The sequence below is a fragment of the Herpailurus yagouaroundi genome, unplaced genomic scaffold (genome assembly GCF_014898765.1).
Source record: "Herpailurus yagouaroundi ecotype Mexico unplaced genomic scaffold, PumYag 196, whole genome shotgun sequence".
Classification (NCBI taxonomy): Eukaryota; Metazoa; Chordata; class Mammalia; order Carnivora; family Felidae; genus Herpailurus; species Herpailurus yagouaroundi.
In genome coordinates this window covers 16768067-16793987 of record NW_024412427.1, presented here as the reverse complement: position 1 = coordinate 16793987, position 25921 = coordinate 16768067, and the positions used below count along the sequence as shown (strand labels likewise).

Genomic DNA, 25921 nt, shown 5'->3' with positions numbered 1-25921 from the left:
AAAAAAAAAAAAAAAAAGAATAAAAAGGTCCATCCTACCTCACCTGCCAAGAAGAAGTAACAGTCCTATATTATTAGCCTTGCTAACCTGGTAAGTGAAAAGTGATTTTTTTATATTGTGGTTTTGAGTTTCTTTTATATTCCTGAGGTTAATCATTCTTCCTGTGTTTACTTGCCTTTTGCATTTCTTCATATGCTCACATCTTTTGCCCAATAACCAACTCACTATCACCACCACAACCACCACCAACACCTCATTCAGTGAAAACCTTAATCCTTACCAGGCCCTATGCAATCTGTTTCACACACACAACCCCACACAATGAACAAACATCTCATTACTACTCTCTTCCCTTCAGTCACTCAACCCCAGCTGGACTAGCCTCCTTGCTTTCCCAAAGCACATACCATGTAAACTACTCCCTCAAGGGCCTATGACAATCTTAAATGGTCATTCACTGTGACCTAGCAATTCTAAGTTCTTTGTAGAACTAACACTTGCTCGTGTACACAAAGACTAATATACAACCACCCTCACTGCAGCACTATTCAGAATGGCAATGCATTGGAAACCACCTAGGGGTGCCTGGCTGGCTCGGTCAATACAGCATGTGACTCCTGATCTCAGGGTCATGAGTTCAAGCCCTACGTGGAGTATAGTGATGACCTAAATACAAAAAAAAATTTTTTTTTAATTTTTTTTAACATTTATTCATTTTTGAGAGTGAGAGAGACAGAGCATGAGCAGGAGAAGGGCAGAGAGATGGGGAGACACAGAATCAGAAGCAGGCTCCGGGCTCTGAGCAATCAGCCCAGAGCCCGGTGCAGGGCTGGAACTCACGGACTGCAAGATCATGACCTGAGCCGAAGTCAGGACGCTCAACCAACTGAGCCACCCAGGCACCCCCCCAAAAAAATTTTTTTAAAGAAGAAGAAAACCTCCTAAATGCTCATCTGCAGAGAGTTGCAGGTGCATCAATCATTCCATACCGGCAGTTCTGCAGAACTAACAAGGAACTCATCAAGGCATTCTGATAAATAGGGAAAAAAAACAAGATGCAAAACAATGGACCTAGTATATGTGTACATTTACACATATTTAGGTAAGTGCATATAAAAATAATGAAATGGAAGAATAGAGAAGCGGGAAATTAGGAAGAGGAGCCAGGATTTTCATTCAATAAGAATATCTAGACTGAATTCTACAAACTCTAGGACTGTGTAGGTACTCCAGGGTTTACAAAACAGTGAAGCATTCTGCATTGTGTATTCAACTCACAAATATTCACTGATACCGCATGTGAGACACTGTTCTAGGTACCAGAACACAACAGTGAAGAAGCCTCTGCTCTCATGGAGTTCACATTAGAGAAACAACAAATAAGGCCAGAAATAGCTCCCACCCCCACATACAGGCGTGTATATGTAACACCAAGCAGAGATAAATGCTATAAAAAGAAAAAAACAGTGCAAGAACAAAGGCGCTGGGGCACCTGGGTGGCTCAGTCAGCTCAGTGTCCAATTCTTGATTTCAGCTCAAGTCATGATCCCAGGGTCATGATTTCAAGGCCCACTCTGGGCATGGAGCCTCCTTAAGATTCTCTCTCTCTCCCTCTGCCCCTCCTGTTCTCTCTTGAAAAAAAAAAAAGGTGGGGGGTGGGCACCTGGGTGGCTCAGCTGGTTAAGCGTCCAACTCTTGGTTTCGGCTCAGGTCATGATCTCATGACTCGTGAGTTCGAGCCCCACATTGGGCTCTGTGCTGGCAGTGTGGAGCCTGCTTGGGATTTTCTATTTCCCTCTCTCTATGCCCCTTCCCTGCTCACGCATGCATGCACAGGCGCGCGCGCGCTCTCTCTCTCTCTCTCTCTCTCTCTCTCTCTCTCTGTCAAGATAAAGAAATAAACTTAAAAGGGGAGGGGGGGCTCCTGGGTCATTTAAGCATCCGGCTTCGGTTCAGGTCATGAAATCATGGTTCATGAGTTCAAGCCCTGCATCAGGCTCTGTGCTGACAGCTCAGAGCCTGGAGCCTGTTTCAGATTCTGTGTCTCCCTCTCTCTGTTTCTCTCTCTCTCTCAAAAATAAAGATTCTGAAAAAAAGGTGCTACTTTAGAAAGGGCAGTTAGGGAAGGCATCTTGGAAAAGGTGACATTTGCTTGCATCAGTTTTATGTACCAGAATCCCTTGAAATGCTAAGTGGGGAAGTACTTATAAAAGGGCGATGTAGAAACAGATATGCTGAAAGCAATCTTCCCATAAGAAATACTGGCCCAGGATGACTCGGGGCTGCAGTCACATGTGGAAAACCCAGCACTCTTATCCTAGCATGAGCTTTAGGACCAGAGGGAATGCCAATTCTCACTCCACATCACTGGGCATGTCATAGACATCTGGGAACCTCAGTGTCCTAAATGCATGTGGAGAGAAATCCTATCCACCCCCCAGTGATAAAATAAAATCAAACTATTACAGCACGTGAAGTGCTTAAACATGGATTGCCTCACATCAGTAGGTATTCAGTAAATGATGGCTAACGATATCTATTATTTATATGGTGGGGACATTTAAGTGTGCAGGACAAACGGTAGAAAGGATGGAGGGAGAAAGAACAGAGTCACAGAAGGGGTGCGAGGGCCACCTATGTTAGATGACCATGATGCTGGAGAAAGGGGGTCAGCTTCCCCACTGTCAGAGAGACTTGGGCATTTGCTTCTTTATATTTGAAAACCTGACATTATGACAGCTTTAGAATGTGCTACTTTCTCCCAGTGTGAAAATAAAACAACTGGTTTATGACAAAAATAAACTTTTACAGGGTAAATGAATACAAATGCAGCCTCAACCCAGCATGCAAAGCAATGGAAAGTGCGTGGGTGAGAAAGTGATGCTGCAGGCATGCCATTCAACTGTCACCCCGAGCTGCTCCCGCCCCCCCCCCCCACCTCCTGCCCCCAGGTAGATAAATACACACAAGCACAGCTTAGGTTGCAGCCAGTTTTTCAACTTGAGCAAATCAAGAACTGCCTGCCCTGGGGTTCTATATAACCTTTATTTTAAACACAGAGTACCACTGTTCAGAACCATTTTTGAAAATCGCTATTCAAAGATATTCATTATCACGGTGCCAGGCAGACATGGGCTCTGTGAACACACCTGGGGCACACCCTGACTTCACCAACTACACTACCCAAGTTTACTAGCAGTCCTAGGTCTCCCTGCAAGACCAGACGCTCTTCAAAGGCTGGGAGATTGGAAGGTAAGCCAGATTTTTAAAGTCAGGGGTCAGAGCCCGGTGGTGGGCCGAGGCAGAGTCTGTACTTCCGCCTGGTAAAGGAAGGTCCGAGACCCTGAGAGGTGCCTGCCTTTGACTACTCTCTGCGCCATGGTCTGACGACGCCATCACATGGCTCCCCAACAGCCCTTCATCACAGTCTAAACAAATGCCTTATCAATGTCACTCCCCCACCAAAAAGAAATAACACACACACACAAAAAACTTTAAAAGGAATAATGTTCTGTTGAAGGATGTTCTCAGAAAGGAAAACTACTCTCCCTGTTCCATCACCACTACCACCTCTGCATCTCCTACCAACAGATCCCAGCAGAAGAGCTGCTCCACAAAGGTGCTACGTTTATACATTTGTTGAACTGAACACACCACAAAATCAAGATGTGGTACAGCTGCAAGAGTCTTGGTCCAGCGGTTCTCAGATTTGTCTGCTCATGGAACTCTGATAACCCAATTTTGTTCTGATAAACAAATTTTATTCAGAAATTCCATATGTAAAAGATAAATGTGATCAACCAGCTCAGAATCAAATTAAACTTTGTAGTTTGCAACATACTCAGAGAAAACACGGTACGACGCCAGCACTTTGGGCAGAAGCCGAGTACAAGAGCACTTAAATGACCTGTTCAGGTTCATACAGAGACTGGGGCAGAACTGGGATAAACAGTCCCCAGTTTCTGAATCCCATGTGGTTCTTTTCTTATTAGCTGGGCTGTCTGCCAGCAGGCTCTCAACACTCTGGGATGCCTGCACATCACCACCGGTTTGATTCCCCTCTCGAGAACTCTCCTGGCCCAGCAGCACCCCTCAGCCTCCACCTTGTGACAGAACCCTCATGGCTTCAACAGTTGTTTTCAAGGTGTTCTGCACATCGGTGCTTTTAGGAGTTTTGTGTTTCAGGTAAATTTTGATTTTTAAACACACATTTTTTTCACTAACATCTTAGAGAATTCACACTATGTTGTCAGTTTAAATTTTAAAATAACCAATGGATAAATGTATATTATCAATTAACCAGCTTTTTTAGAGAAACATAAAAATCCTTCTATTAATCTGTGCATATACTTTGGCTTCTCTCAGAAGTCACCGACTTAGGGATGCCCAGCTGGCTCAGTCGGTTGAGCCTCTGACTGGGTTTCGGCTTAGGTCATGACCCCAGGGTCATGAGATCGAGCCCTGTGTTGAGCTCTATGCTAAGCATGGAGCCTGCTTAAGATTCTCTCTCCCTCTCTCTCTCTCTCTCCCCCCGCCCCCCGCTCATGCTCCCTCTCTCAAATTAAATAAAATAAAAAATAAATAATAATTTAAAAAGAAGTCACTGACTAGAAAAATTACAGCCTCCTGCTTGTTTTGTTGCTGCTGCTGCTTCACGTGTCAGCTCACCAGACACGCAATCCAGGTGAGCCACAGGGTTATGCACACCTGCTTGGCTGATGCTCCCCCAAGGGCTACTGGCAAGCTGATGCACAGTGCCTGGCACATAATAGGGACTCCATGAATTCTGACTCATGAACTCAGTGTCAAGTGAACCCCCAAGTACTATCATGATAACAGCATAACAGAGACAGTTTCCTTACTTGTGTTGAAGTTTGGGGTGCCTTGCTATAACCTAAGGTACGCTTCAAACTCTGGCATAAAGATAAGTACACCCAATGCTTCGACAATGACATTTTACTGCTTAGCATGGTCTATACTGTGCTCTTTGGCTCCAGAGTGGACCTTTGAAACCCAGAAAATAACCTCAGTGCTCAGTTCAAAGACATGCTGGGGAGAATTCTAAGCCCAAGGGAATGGAGAAATACAAGGGCACATTAGTCCCCTGATCTCCTGAGCTCTCTGGCTTCTTGTGTACTCTTTACTCTCTGTTACCTCCTCGCTGACAGGAAACATCAACTACACAAGCCCCATGTGAGGAATACAAAAAATATTTGTCGAACTGATTTCTTTTTAAAGTCAGAGAAAGAAATCCAGAAAGTCAGCTGCAGATGAAAAACTGACAGCTATGGCTCTCTAAGGGGATGTGCAGTTTTGAAAAATATAGTTCATAAATCGTCTATTGAGTAAAAGGAAGAAAAATAGAACGGTTTTGAATTCCCATGCAGTCAAAAATATAATAAACAACACAGCTACTTATTGTTAATAAAAAATAAAATGCCGAAACAATTCAGAATATCCCATGTATTTAGTGTTAAGTGTTTCCTAATAAGGAATATACTTGTTTAAAAAATCACAACACAAAATTGGTATTTTCCTCATTTTCCACAGGTAACTACTGTTCATTTTCTGTGTATTTTTCCAAAAAGCTTCCTTCACCCATATTAATGCATATACATAAATACACACACACACACACACACACACACACACAAACTATATCTGGATTCAACAAATAACTCCTCAAGGCCTATGCAATGAGGAACACAAGGGTCCAGGTGAATGTGGGTCCTGATTTAAATTTTTCACAAAAACAATATCCAATATATTACTCACAAAACATTTTTTAAATGTAAACTTCACCACCACCACAAGAATTAAGTAAACTTGATAGTACTACCACAATTTTATACATCAGGAAACCGAAATGAGAGGTCCAGTACTCTGCCCAGAAACTTACCTAGTATCTACAGGAAACCAAGTCAGGCCTAGCGCACAAGTGACAGAGGACTCCAGAACTAGCACTCTCGCCATGAAATAAAGGTGGTAAGTAAGTGATAATAAAAGTGATGAGCAATAAAAGTTTGCAATCTAGGAGATAAGTTTGAATTCAGAAATCAGATAATGATTAACTAGTACTCATATGACAGAGCTTACCTAAAGGCAGCAACTAGTGGTGCGTAAATTGAGTCTCCATCATAAACGTATAAATGATCCCAACTACACTCTGTAGCAAAATGATTAAAACGAAGTCTCATTATTCTATTTGGCCTGAAAAGAACAAAAAAGAGTAATTTATAATAATCAGCATAACTACCAGACATTTGAGAAGAAAATAGACATAGATTTTTAAAGATAAATTTACACGGAGAGAAGAAATTAATAGTATATAACCAACATTCCTTTATCTGTCAAAGATTTACTTTTCTTTGTACTTACTATGTGCGAGACCACTAATCATGCAACGGTAAACAAGGCGGACAGGTCTATGCTTCTTCAGGCCCTACAGCCCATACAGTGGCTGTTCTTTAACAGCCTGTGAACCAACCAGTTAGCTGTTTCATTTCTGCACTTCCTTTCCTATTCAGCTTAAGATTTCACACTACATCATTTCACACACACAACTGCCAATTCTCTAAACTTGCCTACCCTTCTGCCTTTTCATGGAGCTACCTGGCAAAGCCCCGGTCTAGAGGAAACCAGTGATCTCCTTTGATTCAAATTAAATGCAAAGAAAACTAAGCTGTGCTGGAGGTAGTCACAACACTGGATAGGCTGGTTCCAGGACTGGTCACAGCTCACCAACTTCAAATTGGCACTTTACTTCTGCCAGCAGTCAGTCCTACTACTAATTCTCTCTCTCCTTCCCCACAATTGCTACTAACTCCCAATTACTATTTCAAACCACTCAGTCTCACCTCCTTGCTTAAGCTCAGCACTCAAAAATCTCTCAACTCCCCATTTTCCAAAACAGATACACCTGTCTATTCCTCCTTCCATCTCTTAAACATTTCACATCTCCCTCTCATCTGGAACTTCCCACATCCATATTTAAATGTCCTTAAGTCTCACACATTTTACCAAAAAAACAACAAAACATAAAAACTTCAAATTTCAAGTCTCCTTCTAGCCATTACCCAACCTACCCCTCCTCTCTCCTCTGAAGAGAGTGAACCTCCACACAAGACTTTGCTTTCTGTTTCCTCACATCCTACTCACCCACTTTGTTCTCAAACCTGGCTTCCACCCAAACACTCCACTCAAAAAGCTCTTGGTAAAATCAGCAACATTTATACCCTGGTGATGTCTAATTATATGTCTCCAGTCTAGGCCTTCCCTCTACCCCACACGTGTCTACCTAACATCTCTAAGCAAACAATTAAGTACATAAGCAAGTTAACTCAGCTGATGATAACTACCATGAAGAAATGAAAGGAATGTGATGTGTCCAACAGGTGGCAGGGAGTTATCCCAGAAAGCTTCGGAAAAGATGAGAATGACAAGAGATAAGCCATGTGAAAAAAGCTGGGGAACAATGTTTCAGGCAGAGGGAAGAGCACAGTCTTAAAGTCTTAGTGAGAAAGGGATTGATGTGTCTAGGCAACGTGAAGAAAATCAGCGTGTCTGAAACAGAGCAAACAGAGGAAACCACAGGAGACAAGAAGCGAGAGGTGGGCAAGGGGCAACGGCAAAAACCGGGAGGCCAATTTCAAGGCTATCACCGTGGCCCAGAAAACAGAATGGCTGGGGTCTTACAACAACTGTAGAGATGAAGGTGAAAGGGAGATCGTAAATGGATTGGGAAGACACTCTAGAGGGAGAACAGACAGAACTTACTGGCAGGCTTAATATGGAGATAAGAAAGGAAGGAGTTAAACTTTTTTGCTTAGGCTCGGGAGGAACCACCACCAAGGGCACACTGGGAGGGATGCTGGAGAAAGACGTCAGATAGAAATAAACTGACAGAAAGGGCAAGAGCAAACAACTCCTTAAAGCAGCCATTCTCAAAGTGGGGTCCTCACAATGCCAGAGGCCTTGGGACCCGTTGGCATTTACTGATGGTGCAAGAGCAGTGGTGGGTGAAACTGCTGGTACCTGAGAACAGAGCAGGGCAGAGGCACCAAACCGTACCAGTAATCGCTGTTACTCTTTAATACTACACGTTCACAAGGAAAAAGGAGTTTCATTTAAGAGTATCTTTATTAAGCGGTAAAAACTGCTAATTTTATTAAACTGTGGCCCACGAATACACATCTTTTGAATATTCTGCCTGACAGGCTGGGAAGTGTGCATAAAGCACTTCTGCTGTCTAACAAAGTACTGCGGGCTCCAGGAAAATCGCTTTTGCAATTGTTTGAGTGCTGAGCTGAACCTATCGCTTTTTTCTCGAACACTACTTATCATTTTTACTTGAAAGGACAACTGACAAACTATGGTTACTCAGACTTGGATATCTGGTAGATACTTCCTTAAAAATGAACAAAGCAGGTCTGTCACTTCAAAGAAAACAACTGGCAGTATTTGTTGCCAAAGATAAAATACAGGCTTTCAAAGCAATAATTAGTTTTGGAAAATCTGTCTCTGCCACCCAGATAAAACTTCCCAATGCTTAAAATTTTCTGATGAGATTAAATGGTGACATTAACCGGGGCGTCTGGGTGGCTCAGTCGGTTAAGCATCCGACTTCAGCTCAGGTCACGATCTCACGGTCCGTGAGTTCGAGCCCCGCGTCGGGCTCTGGGCTGACAGCTCAGAGCCTGGAGCCTGCTTCGGATTCTGTGTCTCCCTCTGTCTCTCTGCCCCTCCCCTGTTCATGCTCTGTCTCTCTCTGTCTCAAAAATAAATAAACGTTAAAAAAAAAAATTTAAAAAAAAAATGGTGAATTAACCAGTGTGATTTTTTTTCATATTGTATCATGAATTGTATCAAAATTAGGAAGATCTGAATAGTTCAGGGAACCATTATTTTCTAAATAACCCATATAACCTGTTACAAAACCATGCAAGGCTTAAAGAGCCATTCAAAAGTATAAGAAAACTCAAAAGATTTTAATTTAAATTCCAAAAGTTCATTAATAATGTTTTAGATTCCACACTGCAATTTACGTTTAAGAAATTAGCACTTGTCAAGCTTTGATGCAGTGTCAAAGAAGACCATCCAAAATTATTTAAAAATGTTATTCAGGGGCGCCTGGGTGGCGCAGTTGGTTAAGCGTCCGACTTCAGCCAGGTCACGATCTCGCGGTCCGTGAGTTCGAGCCCTGCGTCAGGCTCTGGGCTGATGGCTCAGAGCCTGGAGCCTGTTTCCGATTCTGTGTCTCCCTCTCTTTCTGCCCCTCCCCCGTTCATGCTCTGTCTCTCTCTGTCCCAAAAATAAATAAACGTTGAAAAAAAATTAAAAAAAAAATGTTATTCAGATATCCTTCCTTTTCCTACTACACATTCAAGTAAAGCCTAATTTTCTTCACATGCTTCAACCACAATAACATATTCTAACAAACTGAATGCAGAAGAAAATATGATAATCCACCTATCTTCTACTGAGCCAGACAGAGAAGTTATTTTACAAAAATGTAACACGATACCATTCTTCTCACTGATGTTTTTTTAAATATAGGGTTTGCTTTTTCATAAAAATATGCCATTTTGTGCTAACATGTAGTAGGTTTATTATTGCTTTTAAATGAGTTAAGGAATTTCCTTAGTTTTTATATATAATATAATATAATATAATATAATATAATATAATATAATAAACACAGATATAACCCACACAAACAAGAGTTATTTGGAATTTTCAAAATTTAAGAGTGTAAAGGGGTCCTGAGACCAAAAACTTTAAGAAACACTGCTTTAAAGATGTGCCATGAAGAGAAGAAGGCAAGAGCTGGAGGGGCACAGGAGGCCCAGAGAAGAAGCAATTTTTATTTTCCTGCCCACAATAAAAATAAGTACTTAGAAAAATGATATAATATTATAATTTTCTAATGGTATAAATCATTTAAAATATTCAACAGTTCTAAGTATGATAACTGAAAATATACAAACTTCTGGTGTGTACAATTCATTCACAGCTTTAAATCAACACAAAACAAAAACTGAAAACAAAAATTGTTTTCAAATTCACAATGAAGGTTAATAAAATCATATTCACTTGTCAAATGAAAAGTTATCAAATAAAAAATATTTTAAGTACTCTATGCTACAGGTTGTTAATTTTACTTGTAAAAAAAGTAACGCCACACTGAGCTCTAAAAAAAAAAAAAAATTTAAACCAGCCATTACTACTTACTGTCCTTCAATGAGCCATGTACATTTTGTTTTATATTTATAATTTCCAGGTCCATCTGTTACAAACCCAGAAGATCCAGTTAGTCTGTAATGCAAAAAACAAACAAACAAACAGAAAACAAAAAACAAAAATGTAAGTCCATCCAAGTTGCACATACTAATCTTTCTTAATTCTCAAATAATGCAAGTTAAGCAGAGTAAGTACATTAATGCACACTATAACCAGAAGAAAATGACTGGGTAGTTATAGTCAGATTATACTAATCTAGATGAAAAAATAATTTCCATAAACTTAAGAAAGGGGGGTACAAATACATTAAAACCAACAGAAATTGAAAAAAAAAAAAGCGTATCTAAATCTTTCTAGCTGAGATAGGAAAATCATACTTTGAAAATGGCTACCATGAAAATGGCTACAAGAACTTACTTATAAATATGAGCTGGTTTTTAAAAAGATCACAGTTATAGTTACGACTAAAGGGTATTTAATACAATAACACTGTGGAAAGCAGAATTGTGACAGGCAAGCACATCAAGCCACAATACACAACGGACCCATCACAGCCATTTGGCTGCCACTTCTGAAGGCAATCCACCATGTCCCATGAGCAGTGACCATCAGCACCTGTCTTCCCACACTCGTGCCAAGTCTGAAGTTTAATATTTTTAGGTCTTGACTATATGATAGGCATATACTGATATCTCATTAATGTTTTGGCTGGTACATACCTTGATGCTTAAGTGTCTTCTCATTATGTTTTGGTCATTTGTATTTCCTCCTCTCTGAATTAAAATTCCATATTCTTTGCCCACTTTGCTACCAAGTTGTCTTTTTCAAATTAATGTTTAGGAGCTCTTTTTATATTAAAGAGCTCCCATCTGCATGTAAAATGTACTATAAATACATTTTCTCAGTTTACTTTTTTCTTTATATTTTGTGTCTGGTATCTTTTCCTACATAGAACTTTCGAAATTTAAGAAGGATGCTATTTCCTTCCACACTGCTGTTTCCAGATCATCTTTTGTCCGTCTTCCATCACCAATGTCAGCCTGTCTGAAACAGATGCTCTCCTCTGGGTCTGCCTCCCTTACTTTCTGACTTATCTACTGACATCCCAGTTATTCCTTCTTGCCCACTGATATTAGCATCTAGTTCATTCAACTACATCAACATATAAGATGTTCTAATCAGAACCCAGTTTTTCCATTTCTTAACTTCACCATTAACAGTCTTTTTTTCCACCCATATTAGTCACCCACTCCTCTGGGTCCTGCCATTTCCTGTAATAGCATGAGCACCAAAATCTGCATTTTAGGCATCCTACATTCTGGCCACCATCTCTTCTCTCTCAAGTTCATTTAGCCTAGTTCTCCCTTTCCAGTGAGTCATCATCCCCATGGGGACCTCCAATCCACTGAACTATCACTTCTTCATGCTCATCACCGACCACACACACATTCGACTTTCCCACTTAGTTAAGATTCCATGGTCCATCACAATTATCATCACCTTCAAATCCTTCTTGGACTTTTGCCCTTCTCTCCCTCTGCTGTACTCACCTGGATACTGGTATCTCCATGTCTTACTCCCAACATCCATTCTAACCCAAAAAGATTAGTCTGAGCCACTCATGGTTTCCTATGCCCCCTGACAATAACTGATTAGAAACCTAACACAACTGACAGAAAAACAGAAATAGTAATGGCTTAACCAAGATAATAAAGTCCAAAGGTAAGAAATACAGAGAACACAAAAGGATTTCCATAATCATGAGGGACCTAATGTTCTTCTATCTAGTTGCTTTGTCATCCTCAACATGTGGCTTCCACCTCATAATCCAAGATGGCTGCTCAAACTCCAGCTTTTATTCCCACATTCTACCCAGCAGGAAGGAGGAAAACAAAGTGCACATTCCCTCCTTCTAAGTCAAACAAGACAATTCAACTTATATCCCATCAGCCAAAACTTAGTGACATATCTAAATGTAGAGGGAGGCTGAGAAATGTAGCCACTATTCCAAATGACCATGTATTCAGTGAAAAATCAGGATTCCCTTCATTAGAGAAGTGGAGAAAGGAGACGAAGGGTCATTACTAGTTTCTGTCACAGCACATAATCAAATACTTAAATGTCAGGGGAAGTCTTGATGGAGGCCTTCCAGGAAGTATTTTCTCATTAACAAAGACAGTGTGATAGACAGGGAGATTTGCCACATAATCTCCCTTCTGAGGAAGGACTAACAGCCTGGTCAACAGTTTTTACGGCTCTTACAGTTCCTTCAGGAGCTGCCTTGCCCCAGGTCACACCCTGCCCAGGGTGGTCCATACCACAAAGGGTGGAAAGTCTGGAGCAATCCAACAAAAAACAACTCTGACAGTCCTTGCTTCTGAGCTCCCCTTTGTCAGGCCTACACTGAAGTTCAACTTCTTCCTTTGCCCAATTCTGCTCTCTGCACCTTCCTCTCACCCTGTTATAACCAATTTGTGCCCCAAACACAAATCTCAGTAATGCAGCCATTATGCTACAAGGCTGAACAGGAAGCCAATACCAAGGATGACCAACCAAAGGAATGCAAAGGTCCATGAACGCAGCATCAACCAACCACAGAGGCCACTCCCAGTTTATGGGCAAATAAACTTCCCACTGGTTACTGGTTTATTGTATATGTATGTGTGGACATAGTTTAGGCCCTTCTAGCTCACAATGCTTTCTGGCTTTCTACTATGCTTGTTTTGCTCCTAAGGGTTGCTCTGGACTGCACATAGACATGCTCAGGTATTTGCAAATCAGCATCACTTTTAGAAAAGAAATAGGTCATTTTTATTTTAAATATCTACTCAGTATTTTTAAATCTAGCATTTACATAATTTTACAGACAATGCATAGTTATGATCACAGACAAGCTGTCAACTAAACGACGATTCACCTTTTGTAACTTTTCTCCCCAAGTATACCCCCACCCACACCACATTAAGATAAACATTTAACCACCTAGTAAGCATTCTTAACTATTTTTCTTCATATTCATGAGCCCATGATATATGCACAGTTCTCTTAATTTTTGGCTACACACATTATACAAACTTTTCTGCATCTTCCTTTTCTAACCCAACAAAACTTTGTGAGAGTCTCTCCGACTAAACAGGTATTAGTCTAATTCACTTTTTGTGAAGCATATTCTAACCTATGGAGGTAGTGGTTTTTTTCCTGCCTTTCTCCTACTAACACTCATTTTGTTTTCAGTCAGTTGGCATTATGCACATTGCTGCAATAAATATCCCTATACATATGGCCTTACTTGTGCTTTAATTTCTAAGAATAGAATCTTAGGAGGAGGATTACTGGGCCAAAGGAATATGAATTTTAATTGTTAAATAAGCTGCCAATTTTTAAAAGGCTGTAACAACTCACATTTGCATCAGCAATACGTGAGAATATGCTATTTTCCACATCCTCTCTGTATTCTTGTTACTTTTAAATTTTTAACTTGAGGGGCAGCTGGGCGGCTCGGTCAGTTAAGCACCCAACTCTTGATCTCGGCTCAGCTCATGATTTCATGGTTTGTGAATTCAAGCCCTGCGTCAGGCTCTACACTGACAGCATGGAACCTGCTTAGGATTCTTTCTCTCTGTCTCTTCCTCGCTCGCGTGCACTCTCCCTCTCAAAATAAATAAATAAACATTTTTTAAAAAATAAATAAATAAATAGGGGTGCCTGGGTGGCTCAATCTGTTAAACATCTGACTTCAGCTCAGGTCATGATCTCAGAGTTTGTGAGTTCGAGCCCCGCGTCAGGCTCTGTGCTGACAGTTTGGAGCCTAGAGCCTGCTTCGGATTCTGTGGCTCCCTCTCCCTCTGCCCCTCCCCCGCTGGCACTCTGTCTTGCACTCTCTCAAAAACAAATAAACATTAAAAAAATCAAACAAACAAAATGAAGTTACATTTGTAATAAATAAATAAATAAATAAATAAATAAATAAATAAATAAATAAATTCTTTTAACTTAAAATTCCCTATGTTCTAGTGAATGGCTAACAAATGGTTACTGAAAATTTAGAGAGACTTGAAAGGGGAAGGCTAGGAATATCAACTAAACTTTCAGGTCAAGTTTTACATTCTCGTTGGCAATCCAGGTGTAGATACCAGTACTGCCTGTGCTCACTTCACTGGCAGTCACACAAAGACACTGGATTGAAACAAAGGCTTTTCAACAATACAAAACCAGAAATGTAAAGAATTAACTTGCTGCTTCTACCAACTTTCCAACTCAAGAATACGCTGAGGGTGATTATGTGGTAGAAACAAATACAGGGAAAATAGGGGAACCCTCCAAAGGAGGCGGGTTTCAAAGAAGTCAGCTTACAATTATTTCTACTTTATTTGTATTATTACCAGGTAATGTGGCCTATAAAAAAAACCCCTCAACTTTTCTCACCTGTTAAGATTTTCTTTGTGGTCAAGTATGTTGGACATTGATAAACTCTGACCAAAGTTCCTTGGACGTTAAAAATTAAAAAAAAAAAAAAAGACTGGGGCGCCTGGGTGGCTCGGTCGGTTAAGTGTCCGACTTCGGCTCAGGTCATGATCTCACGGTCCGTGGGTTCGAGACCCGCGTCGGGCTCTGTGCTGACCGCTCAGAGCCTGGAGCCTGTTTCAGATTCTGTGTCTCCCTCTCTCTGTGACCCTCCCCCATTCATGCTCTGTCTCTCTCTGTCTCAAAAATAAATAAACGTTAAAAATTTTTTTTAAATTAAAAAAAAAGATAATCTATTGTAGGAAATGTAAACTACTATGTACGTGTAATTTAGTTTATTGAATTCACTATTCAAACCCTTTATATTCTTATCTGTTACCTACAAGATCTAATTCTGAGAAAAGTATATCAAAATCCCATACCATGACACATTTGCCACATTATTTTTGCTTTATGTATTTAGCTATTTAGCCAAATAAGCTCCATAACTATTAGATCTTCATAAATTGTCTCTTTTATCATGATAATAACCCACTTATATAGTTTGATGTTCACATTCCACCTTGTCTACTGACAACCGATTTTTTTGTTGTTTTCCTGGGCCATAGCTCTTCATCCAACTCTATTTTTCATATTTCCTTACCAAATTTTCAAGTCTCTTTCTTCTAAACAGGATATGGTTAGGTTTTGTTTCTTAACCTGACAGTTTTACTGTCATAATATAATCTATTCACATACAGTACGACATATGACTGCTATACTGATTTGATTTCTTCCAACCAAAAATTTAAATCAATCTTAGTGAGGAGTAATTCATATACAATAAATGGCACCTTAAACGTACTATCTGTTAGGTTTTGACAAATGTACACACGTGGGGAACCCTCCCAAACAACACATAAAACAGGTCTTGTTACCCCGGAAAGTTCTTTCACACACTTTGCAGGTAATCCCTCCCAATACTGATCTTATTTCCATCACTATAGACCAGTTTTCTACAACCTAATTTAATAAAGTCATACAGAGACACTCTTGTGCCTCACTTCTTTTGATCAGCAAAATGTTTTCTCAGTATTGTGTGTATCCGCAATTTGCTCCTTCCTATTGCTGAGTAGTATTCTACTGCATGAATATACCACAACCTGTTTATTCATTCCCCTGTTGACGGATGCTTGGATTATGTAGTTAGAGGCTCTTATGAATAAAGATGCTAAGAATACTGTGTACAAGCCTTTGTGTGGGCATGTGTGGACATTCCTCTTGAATAAATACATAAAAGTGAAGTCGCTAGATCAAATAATAGATATATAGTTAAATTTAAAGAAACTGCCAAAACGTTTCCTAAGTGGGTGTACCATCTTACACTCCCATCCCATCTAAGTATGAATCTTCTCTGCTCCCAGGTCTCCCAACACTCCCCTGGTCTCAAGCACAGGTAAGATTCTGCCCATCCACTTAGCAATATATTGACCTTGTGGAGGTCAGGAACACCTACTATACTCCATGAGTGCAACATCACACTTTCCAGGATCTGCTGCTTCATCATCCATGCCCCCTGCTACACTGGCCCAGTTATACATCAGTTCTCTCTGTCTGGAAGGATCACAACAGATCCCAGATCCTGTAAGTTTCCTGTAGGCCCCCACAGCAAGCTGGCTCAAGAAAAGCAGAGTGCTTGCAGTTGGGAGAGCCAAGGAAACAAGTCTCATACAGGCTGCCATGTTCCTCATATCCCCCTTGGCTCCTCTTCATAGCTAAAGTCCATTTAAGTTTGGATTTTCTGTTGCTTTCAAGTAAAAACCATCCCAGTTACTAATTTCACCAATTCTGAAATGAACAAATTTTTCCTAATAGTCCAGAAACCAGGATGCACTGTAAAATCAACGGCATGTCACAATTTAAAGGAAGTGCTTTTTTTTCTTTCTTAGTAGTACACGAGGTAAGAGTGCATTTTACACTCAGTGGCATCTTAGCAAGCTGAAATTACACATATGGCAAACCCTAAACCTGGCTGAACCCAACTCTGCTTACTTAGTATATGCAACCAAATAGCTGGATAAAACTAGAGACACAACATTGTGCTGACTGGTCTTACTTCACATTTATAAACACACATCTCAAGTAGATTCTCAGCACTGCACGACAACAATCCTTCCATTTTTCTGGTCAATTCTCTTTTATACCTTATTTTCTTTCAACTTTCCAAACCCTCTTCCCCCTCTTCAATTTCAGTGGATGATCAGTGAATTGCTTTACTTTTTCGTTTCATATCTATTTTTCCCCAGTGGAATGTAAATTTCATGACAGTGAAGATTTTTGTCTGTTCTGTTCACTAATTCCAGTGCCTAGAAATATGCCTGGCGTCCTAACGGCACTAAGTGAACAGTAATAAAAGAAAGAAATTAGGAGAGAACTATATTTTCTTCCAATTACTAAATGCATGTACTTTGCCTTCCAGTTATAATGGATGAACTATCTAAATCCATCTAAGGTTAAATTTTCTACCTGGGCCTACAATCCTCAAATTCTACTTAATCAGGGCACCAGCAGAACAAACTTAATTCCAACCCCTACCCCACACTTCTCTCTACTGGATTAGCAGAAGATGAGCTGTCGTATTCCCTTCCTAAAAAACAAACTCCCTTGGGGTGCCTGGGTGGCTCAGGTGGTTGAGCATCTGCCTTCGGCTTGGGTCATGATCTCATGATTTCATGGTTTGTGAGTTCAAGCCCCACATCAGGTTCTCTGCTGTCAGTGCAGAGCCCACTTCAGATCCTCTGTCCCCCTCCCCCTTGCCCCTGTCCTACTTGCGCATGTGCTATCTCACTCTCTCTCTTAAAAATAAACTTAAAAAAAAAAAAAAAACCAACCCTCCCTTTATCTCATATTCCTCTCACGTTGCTGCCACTTCTTTGTTCACTTTTACAGCAAAAGTCTTGAGAATTATCCACTCTCACTGACAACACTCTCACCTACTAATTTCTTAACACATTCCAGCTAGGCTTTAACCCTAACCTCCTCAGCCCCCCCCCCCACCCCACTCCCCCACCACCAAATCCTTTTGTTAAGTTATATAAACATTTGAAATAGCTGATGCCTCCCTCTTTCTTAAAACACTTTCTTCACTTGGTTTCCAAAACCCTCCACTCTCAATTCACAGACAACTTCTTCTCAATCCCCTCTGCTAAATTCACCTGCTTGTCCCAATCTCTAGTTGTAGGAATGCCCCAGGGCTCCAACCTCAATCTGCTTCTCTGATGGAAGTCATATTGATCTCATACTGGCCCAAAACTTTAAATACCACTTCTATATGTTTTTAACAATGAAATTTTCATTTCTGTGATATGGTAATACCATTCTGATTATCCCAGGCAAAAACTATGACTAATACAAGCATATCTGCTGTTAAAAAAAAAAATAGGGGCACCTGGGTGGCTCAGTCGGTTAAGCATACGACTTCGGCTCAGGTCATGATCTCACAGTCCGTGGGTTCGAGCCCCACGTCAGGCTCTGTGCTGACAGCTCAGAGCCTGCAGCCAGCTTAGGATTCTGTGTCTCCCTCTCTCTCTGCCCCTCCCCTGCTCATACTCTGTCTCAAAAATAAATAAAAACATTAAAGAAAAAGACTATTTCATTTTTTCTTTTCCAATATTTATGACTTTATTATTTTTCCAGCCTTATTACAATTAGTTAAGATCTCCATTATGATATGGAAAAATATTGGTGATGGTAAGTATCCTTGTTCTGTTCTCAATCTCAGGGAAAAGCTTTCAGTATTTCACCAGTGTGATATTTACCCTAAGTTCTTTGCAAAACCCTTTCTTAATACCAGATTAAGGAAGTACCTTTGTATCCCTAGTTTGCTAAAGATTTTTAACATTAGTATTGAGTTCTATTTTTTCAAAAAAAAAACACCAAAACTGTGTATCTAATGATCATTTGCCTTTTTTCCCTTATTCAATTAATGCTGTGAATGATACTGATTTTCAAATATTAAATTGACCTTGAATTTCTCAAATAAACCCAACTTGGTCATGATTCTTCTGATATTTTGCTGGATACAATTTGCAAATATCTTGTTTAAATTTTTTTATATGTTGGTTAGACTGACCTGCTTTTTCTTTGTCAGGTTTTGATAACAAAATTATGCTGGCTGTATAAAAACAAGAAAGAAATTTTACCTATTTCCTTATGCAGAAGTGTCTGTATAAGATTGGTGCTATTTCTCCTGTAAAAGTTTGGAAGAATTCACTGGTAAAGACATCTGAGCCTGAAGTTTTCTTTTAAGCAAGTTGGTTTTACTAGAGTTTGCCATTTCATCGGATTTTTTCAAATTTATCAGAATAAACTTATTAGTAATATCCTCCTATGATTTTTCCAATGTATCTAGAATCTATAGTGATACCCTCTTTATCATTATTGACATCAGTAATTTGTTTTCTTTTTCTCTTTATCAATCTCTCCAGCAACTTACCAGTTTTCTCTTTTCTTTTTTTCTTTTGTTCTAGATTTTATTTTTTTAAGTAATCTCTACAACCAACTGGGGCTCAGACTCACAACCCTGAGATCAAGAGTCACACGCTCCACTGGCTGAGCCAAACAGGCACCAGTCAATTTTGTCTTCTCTACTCTAATGACTTTTAATATATTTTGCAGTTCTTCCATATTCTTGAGTTGAAAACAGATCACTGATTTTCAATCTTTCTTTTTTAATGCATGCATTAAAAGCCCTAACTTTCATTCTCAGCATTGCATTAGTTGTATCCCATCTTCTGACATATAATACTCTCATTAACATTGAGTTCAAAATTTCAAATTCCCAGGGTGATTTCCTTTTTACTTCATGAATATTTTAAAGAGCACAGTAACTATATGGTAGTATAGTATTCTCCATATGTCAATTAAAAGTGTTTTAATTTTTTAAATGTTTTTGTTTATTTTTGAGAGAGAGAGAGAGCATGAGCAGGGAAAGGTCAGACAGAGAGGGAGACACAGAATCTGAAGCAGGCTCCAGGCTCTGAGCTGTTAGCACACAGCGCGACTTGAGGCTCAAACTCTTGAACTGCGAGATCATGACCTGAGCCGAAGCTGCACGCTCAACCAACTGAGCCACCCAGGCACCCCAAGAGAAGTGTTTTAAAATCTTTGTTCTATTAATCAGAGAGAGGAGTATTAAAATATTTTTTGGCATCAATGGATGTTAAAAAAGCAGGAGGAAAAGAAAACCTAATGAGGAGCAGAATATATGCATGGTTTTAAAGTGTTTCCCCACATACTGCTTACTGGTTGCAAGAAGGAAATAAAATAGTGAGTAGATAGTGGAAAAAAAAAGATAATACCTCAAACAGGAGAACAAAATTAATATAAAAAATAAGGAAGACACAGGCATCACCTGCCTCCAAATGTGATATCCTCAGAAGGGATATCCCCTCACTTACACAGTATTCTGACCAAGGATGCATAACTTGAATCTAACCAGGAGGAAACACGAAGCAAAAGCAAAATAGGAAACTGGATTAAAAGAGGGAGGATGTATTCATGAAAGAATGTCAGTATCATTAAAAATAAATATAAATAAATAAATAAATAAATAAGAAAGGCAGTAGAAATGTTGTAGATCAGGAATCAGCAAACTATAGTCCGTAGGCCAAATCCTGCCTAACTGTTCATGTAAATAAATGTTGTTGGAACACAGCCATGCCCTTTTGCTTATTGTCAATGTTCATGTTACAAGAGCAGAAGTAACTATACAGACACAAAGCAGAAAATATTTACTATCTGGTCCTTTACAGAAAAGATTTGCTGACCCATATTCGAGATTAAAGTAGGCTAAAGAGACATAAAGATATGATGCAATACCCAACCCTACACTGGATCTGGTACTGGAGGTGGGGGAAGCAAAAAATATAAAGGACATTATCAGGTCAATTGATAAAATTCAGTACAAACAATATATTAAAGGTATTATATCAGTATTAAATTTACTGAAAGTGAAAACAGTACCTTAATACTTAAGTCTCTTAAAACTATCACTATTCTTAGAAAATACACACTATTTTTGAAAAATTTTTAAGTTTATTTTTGAGAGAGAGCGTGCACACATGGGAGAGGGGCAGAGGGGGTGGGGAAAGCATCCCAAACAGGCTCCACACTGTCAGCGCAGAGCTGGACATGGGGCTAGAACTTACAAACTGCGAGATCAGGAAGTGAGTCGAAACCAAGAGTCAGATGCTCAACCGACTGAGCCACCCAGTGCCCCTAAATAGTACTTCAATTTAAAGGGCCAAGGGCCACGAGACAGATAGATCTTATTCTCAAATGGTTCACAGAAAACCACTGTGTATATGTGTGAGAGAGAAAGAGAGAGCACAGCACAAGCAAGCTCACAAATGACAGAGTATTTTTTATCCCTTTGCCTCTCTGTGCTTCTGTCCAGGTGCCCAACATATTCTTAGACATATTCTTATTCTTACAGTTCATTGATTCTCTCTTCATCTCTATCTAAAGTTCCTCAAATCAGTTACTGTATCTCCAGTTTCTGTTAATATTTTCTTCTTGAGAGAGAAAGAGAGACAGAGACAGAGAAAGAGAGAGAATGCACTCGTGAACACGGCAAGGACACCAAGTGGGGGAGAGAGAGAATCCTAAGCTGGCTCCACACCCGAAGAGTGGCTCACAACCATGAGATCATGACCTGAGCAGAAATCAAGGGTCAGATATTTAACCAACTGAGCCATCCAGGCACCCTGTTGATTCTTTTTTATATTTTCTAATTCTTTGCTGAAATTGTTGATCTTGTCATTTAGATTCTTAAAGCTATCAATTATTTCAAAGTCTGTTTCTAATCATTCTAACTGCTGACTTCTGCATGTCTCCAATAATGTCCTTCTTCTGTTCCAAGATCCAATCCAGAACCCAACACCGCAGTTAGCTGTCATGTCTTCTTGCCTCCTTGAACCTGGTTGTTTTTTTTTTAATAATTTAAATTTTAGTTGAAATAGATTCACATGCAGTTATAAGAAATTATAGAGTGATTCCTTGTATACTTTGACCAAGTTCCCCAAATGGTAACATTTTTCAAAACAACAGTGAAATATCATAACTAGAACACTGATGTTGATAAGTCAATATTATTCAGATTTCCACAGTTTTATTTATACTCATTCGTGTGTGTGTGTGCGTATGCACGTGTAAGTTCTATATAATTTTGTCACCTGTGTAGATTCGTGCATCTATCACCATAGTCAAGATACTAAATGGTTCCAACACTATAAGGATTCCTCATATTGCCCTTCTGAAACCATACAGCTCCCTCCCACATCTCCCCCATCCCACCCCACCTGCCACTCCACATTCTTAACCCTTGGAAATATTTAATCTGTCATTTTATCTTTTTAAAAAAATTTTTTAAACATCTATTTATTTTTGAGAGACAGAGACAGAGCACAAGCAGGGAAGGGCAGAGAGAGAGAGAGAGAGAGAGGGAGAGAGAGACAGAATCCAAAGCAGGCTCCAGGCTCTGAGCTGTCAGCAGAGAGCCCAATATGGGACTCAAACCCACACAACTGTGAGATCATGACCTGAGCCAAAGTCAGACACTTAACTGAGCCACCTAGGTGCCCCAATCTGTCATTCTGTCTTTATGCAATGTTCCTCTTTGTCTCTGGTAATTTTCTTTGCTCTAAAATATAATTTGTCAGGGCACCTGGGTGGCTCAGTTGGTGAAGACAGAGCTCCTGCTCTGACTCTGTCTCTCAAAAAATAAATAAATGTTAAAATGGTAAAAAAAAATTTTTTAATAAAAATAAAAAATATAATTCATCAATTATTAGTATAGCCATTCCTGCCCCTTTTATTCTTTCAGTTAATGCTTGCATGGAATACTTTTTCCATTCTTTTACTTTCTACCTACATACATTATTGAATTTGAAGTGACTTTCCTACAAGCAGCATATAGTTGAGTCACATTTTTTCAACCAATCTGCATTTACATTTTAGGTAATTATTACATTTATAGTAATTATGGAAATGTTAAGACTAAATCGGCCACTCTATCATTCGTGTACAGTTTTCTTAGTGGTTACTCCAGGCACCAGAATACACATATGTGACTTATAACAATCTACTGGTGTAATGTTCTACCACTTTTAGTGGAGTGTGGCAACCTCACTTCCATTTAGGTCCTTTATCCTATTTTAAATAACATCATACTGAGTATCAGATGGTTTTATAATTTTTATTCAGTCACCAAATATGATCGATAAAACTCAGGAGGAAAAGGAGAGTCTATTACTTGATGTACCTGTATTTCTGCTCTCTCCATTGTTCCTTCTTTTTTCTTGATGCTCCAAGATTTATTCTTTTATCATTTCTTTTCTGTTTAAAGAATTTCCTTTAGCCAATCTTTAATGCTAGATCTGGAAGCAACAAATTCTTTTTTATTTTCCATCATCTGAAAATGTTTTATTTCCCTTTAATTCCTGAGGGACAGTTCTGCTGAATACAGAATTCACAAATGACAGTTATTTTATTTCAACACTTAAGAAATAATGTGCCACTTCCACTGGTCCCCATGGTTCAGATGAGAAATCTGTTATCTGAACAGGTGTTCCTCATCATTTCTCTCTGGCTGCTTTCAAGAAACCTTTCTCTGCCCTTAAGTTTCCAGGCTTTCTATACTGTTCCATTGATCTACTTATCTATTCTTTCACCAATACGACACTGTCTTGATTACTGCAGCTTTACACTAAGTCGTGAAGTCAGGGAGTGTTGATCCTCCCAACTTTGTTCTTCTCTTTCAATATCGTGCTGACTACTCTGGGTCTTTGGTTTCTCCATGTAAATGTTAGAATCAGTTTCCCAATATCCACAAAATAATTCACTGGGATTTTGCTCGGGATTACATTGAATTTATAGATCAAGCAGGGAAGAAGGAAAGAACTGATATCTTGACAACAGTGAGTCTTCTCATCCATGAGCAAGGGATGTATCTCCATGTACTTAGTTCTTGATTTTGTTCAGCACAGTGTGTAGGTTTCCTCATATAGATTTTATACGTATTTTGCTAGACCTATGCCTGAGTATTTCATTTTTGGTGGTGGTAATGTAAATGGTACTGTGTTTTTAATTTCAAATTCCACTTCTTCATTGCTGGTACACAGGAAAGCAAATGACCTCTGTGTATTAACCTTGTATCCATCTCACACTTTTAGATTTCAAGAGTTTGATTATGATGCATCTTGGTGTGGATTTGAGTTTCTCCTGTATGGGGTTTACAGTTTCTGAGACCTGGAGGTTTGTTTCTTTTGCCAAATTTGGTAAGTTTTCAGCCATTATTTCTTTCAAATACTCTCAGCCCCACTCTAATTTCCTTCTGGGACTTCAATTATACAAGTGTTAGATCTTTTCCAGGGGCGCCTGCGTGGCTCAGTCGGTTGGGCATCTGACTTCAGCTCAGGTCATGATCTCACAGTTCATGAGTTTGAGCCCCACATTGGGCTCTGTGTTGGCAGCTCAGAGCCTGGAGACTGCTTCGGATTCTGTGTCTCCCCCTCTCTCTGCCCCTCCCCCCCTGCTCCTGCTCTCTCTCTCTCTCCCAAAAATAAACATTAAAAAAAAATTTTTTTTTAACAAACAAAAAAACAAGTGTTAGATCTCTCTCACAGATTTTTTTCAAGTGTGTTTTCTCTCTGTTGTTTATACTGGAAGAACTCTATCCTTCAGTTCTCAGGTTCACTAATTCTATCCTCTGTCACTGTCATTCTACTAATTGAACCCATACAATAAGTTGCTGGAGGGGTGGGGGGGATGTTGTTGTTACTGTGGTTTTCAATTCTAAAATTTCCATTTGGTTCTAATTTCATTTGTAATTTGATTCTAATTTATTTAGTTCTTTACTGAGATTGTGTACTTTTATTTCTTTCAAAATAATTTTTAATTGATTTTGAAGCATTTTTATGACAGCTGCTTTAAAATTCTTGTGAGAAAATTCCAATATCTGATACATCTTAGACTGGTGTCTGTTGTCTTTTCTGATTCAAGTCGCAATTTACTTTGTTATTGGTATGACAAGCAAGTTTCTATTGTATCCTTAATATTTTGTCTCTTATGTTAGAAGTCACTAACACAGGGCCTTATTAAATATTTTATTTTAGCAGGTAGTCAGCCTGTTTAGTTTTAGCATATGGACCTTACCCCACTTTTCTGGGCTATTATTCCAATGGCAGATTAATTTTCAGAGTCTTTGTGGTATTATTTGGCCTGCTCTGTGTATCTGGTGCCACTGGGCTCCCAAGGGTCCCTGCTGGTGCTGCCTGAAGGGATGAAAGGAGTTTCCCCAAGCCAGGCTGCCAGGTGCCTATTGGTGGGAGAGGGGTGTGATGGCCTTAGGTTCCTCCCCAACCCTCCCCACCCCCCCACCTCCCCACCCCCGCTTCCCAGTATCTCTGAGTGGGAAAGGCAAGTCTTGAACCCACAGAGACAAAAATGACAGAACATGCTGCTTCCCATAGGTGGGTCCCTCTTGCCAGTTCCACCCACCTGCCCCTGTATCTCTGGCTAGGGGAGAAGAAGCTCAGGCCCACATAACCAAAGAAACTTCCCTGGACCAGGCCACTTGCAGCTGTGTCCTTTTTGCCACTAGTGTTCACCCCGGTATCTTTGGTTGGGGGAAGAGACCCTCAGGTCCTCAAGGACAAAGAAGCTTCTCAGACTGGAATGACTGCTGTTCTGAGTCTCACTTGCTAGTTCTGCCCACCTGCCTTGATATCTCTCAGTGGAAAAGGGAAGTCTTAAGACCAGTGGGAAAAAGACTGCTTTGTCTCCACACTTATATTCAGTGGATTCCTAATTGATTCCCCTTGGTTATGACATTAAGCTTGCCTGATGTTTTCAAAGGGATTTTCATTAAATTATTTTTTAATGTTTATTTATTTTGGAGAGAGACAGAGCATGAGTGGGTGAGGGGCAGAGAGCAAGGGAGACACAGAATCTGAAGCAGGCTCCAGGCTCTGAGCTATGAGCACAGAGCCTGATGCGAGGCTCGAACTCATGAACCACATCATGGCCTGAATCGAAGTTGGATGCTTAACCAACTGAGCCACACAGGGGCCCTATGGGGACTTCCATTAGATTCATGGAAGGAATGAGCCTACCTGGACTACATTCTATTGCAGGTCAGAAGGTCAGGAAGCCTAAGGTCTGAGAGGCCTTTTTCTGT

General features: G+C 39.8%; 1 protein-coding gene across 5 annotated transcripts in view; it reads right to left on the bottom strand.

Moving 5' to 3' along the window:
- ATRN (attractin) overlaps window positions 1–25921 on the bottom strand; it is a 163663-nt gene that overhangs the window by 118044 nt on the left and 19698 nt on the right. For all 5 annotated transcript variants that reach the window (XM_040447564.1, XM_040447569.1, XM_040447565.1 and 2 more), the window contains exons 2-3: window positions 10231–10314; window positions 6097–6210 (exon numbers count right to left, since the gene is read on the bottom strand). In XM_040447564.1, the coding sequence (XP_040303498.1) occupies window positions 6097–6210; window positions 10231–10314 (198 nt within the window). The remainder of the gene's footprint in view (window positions 1–6096; window positions 6211–10230; window positions 10315–25921) is intronic.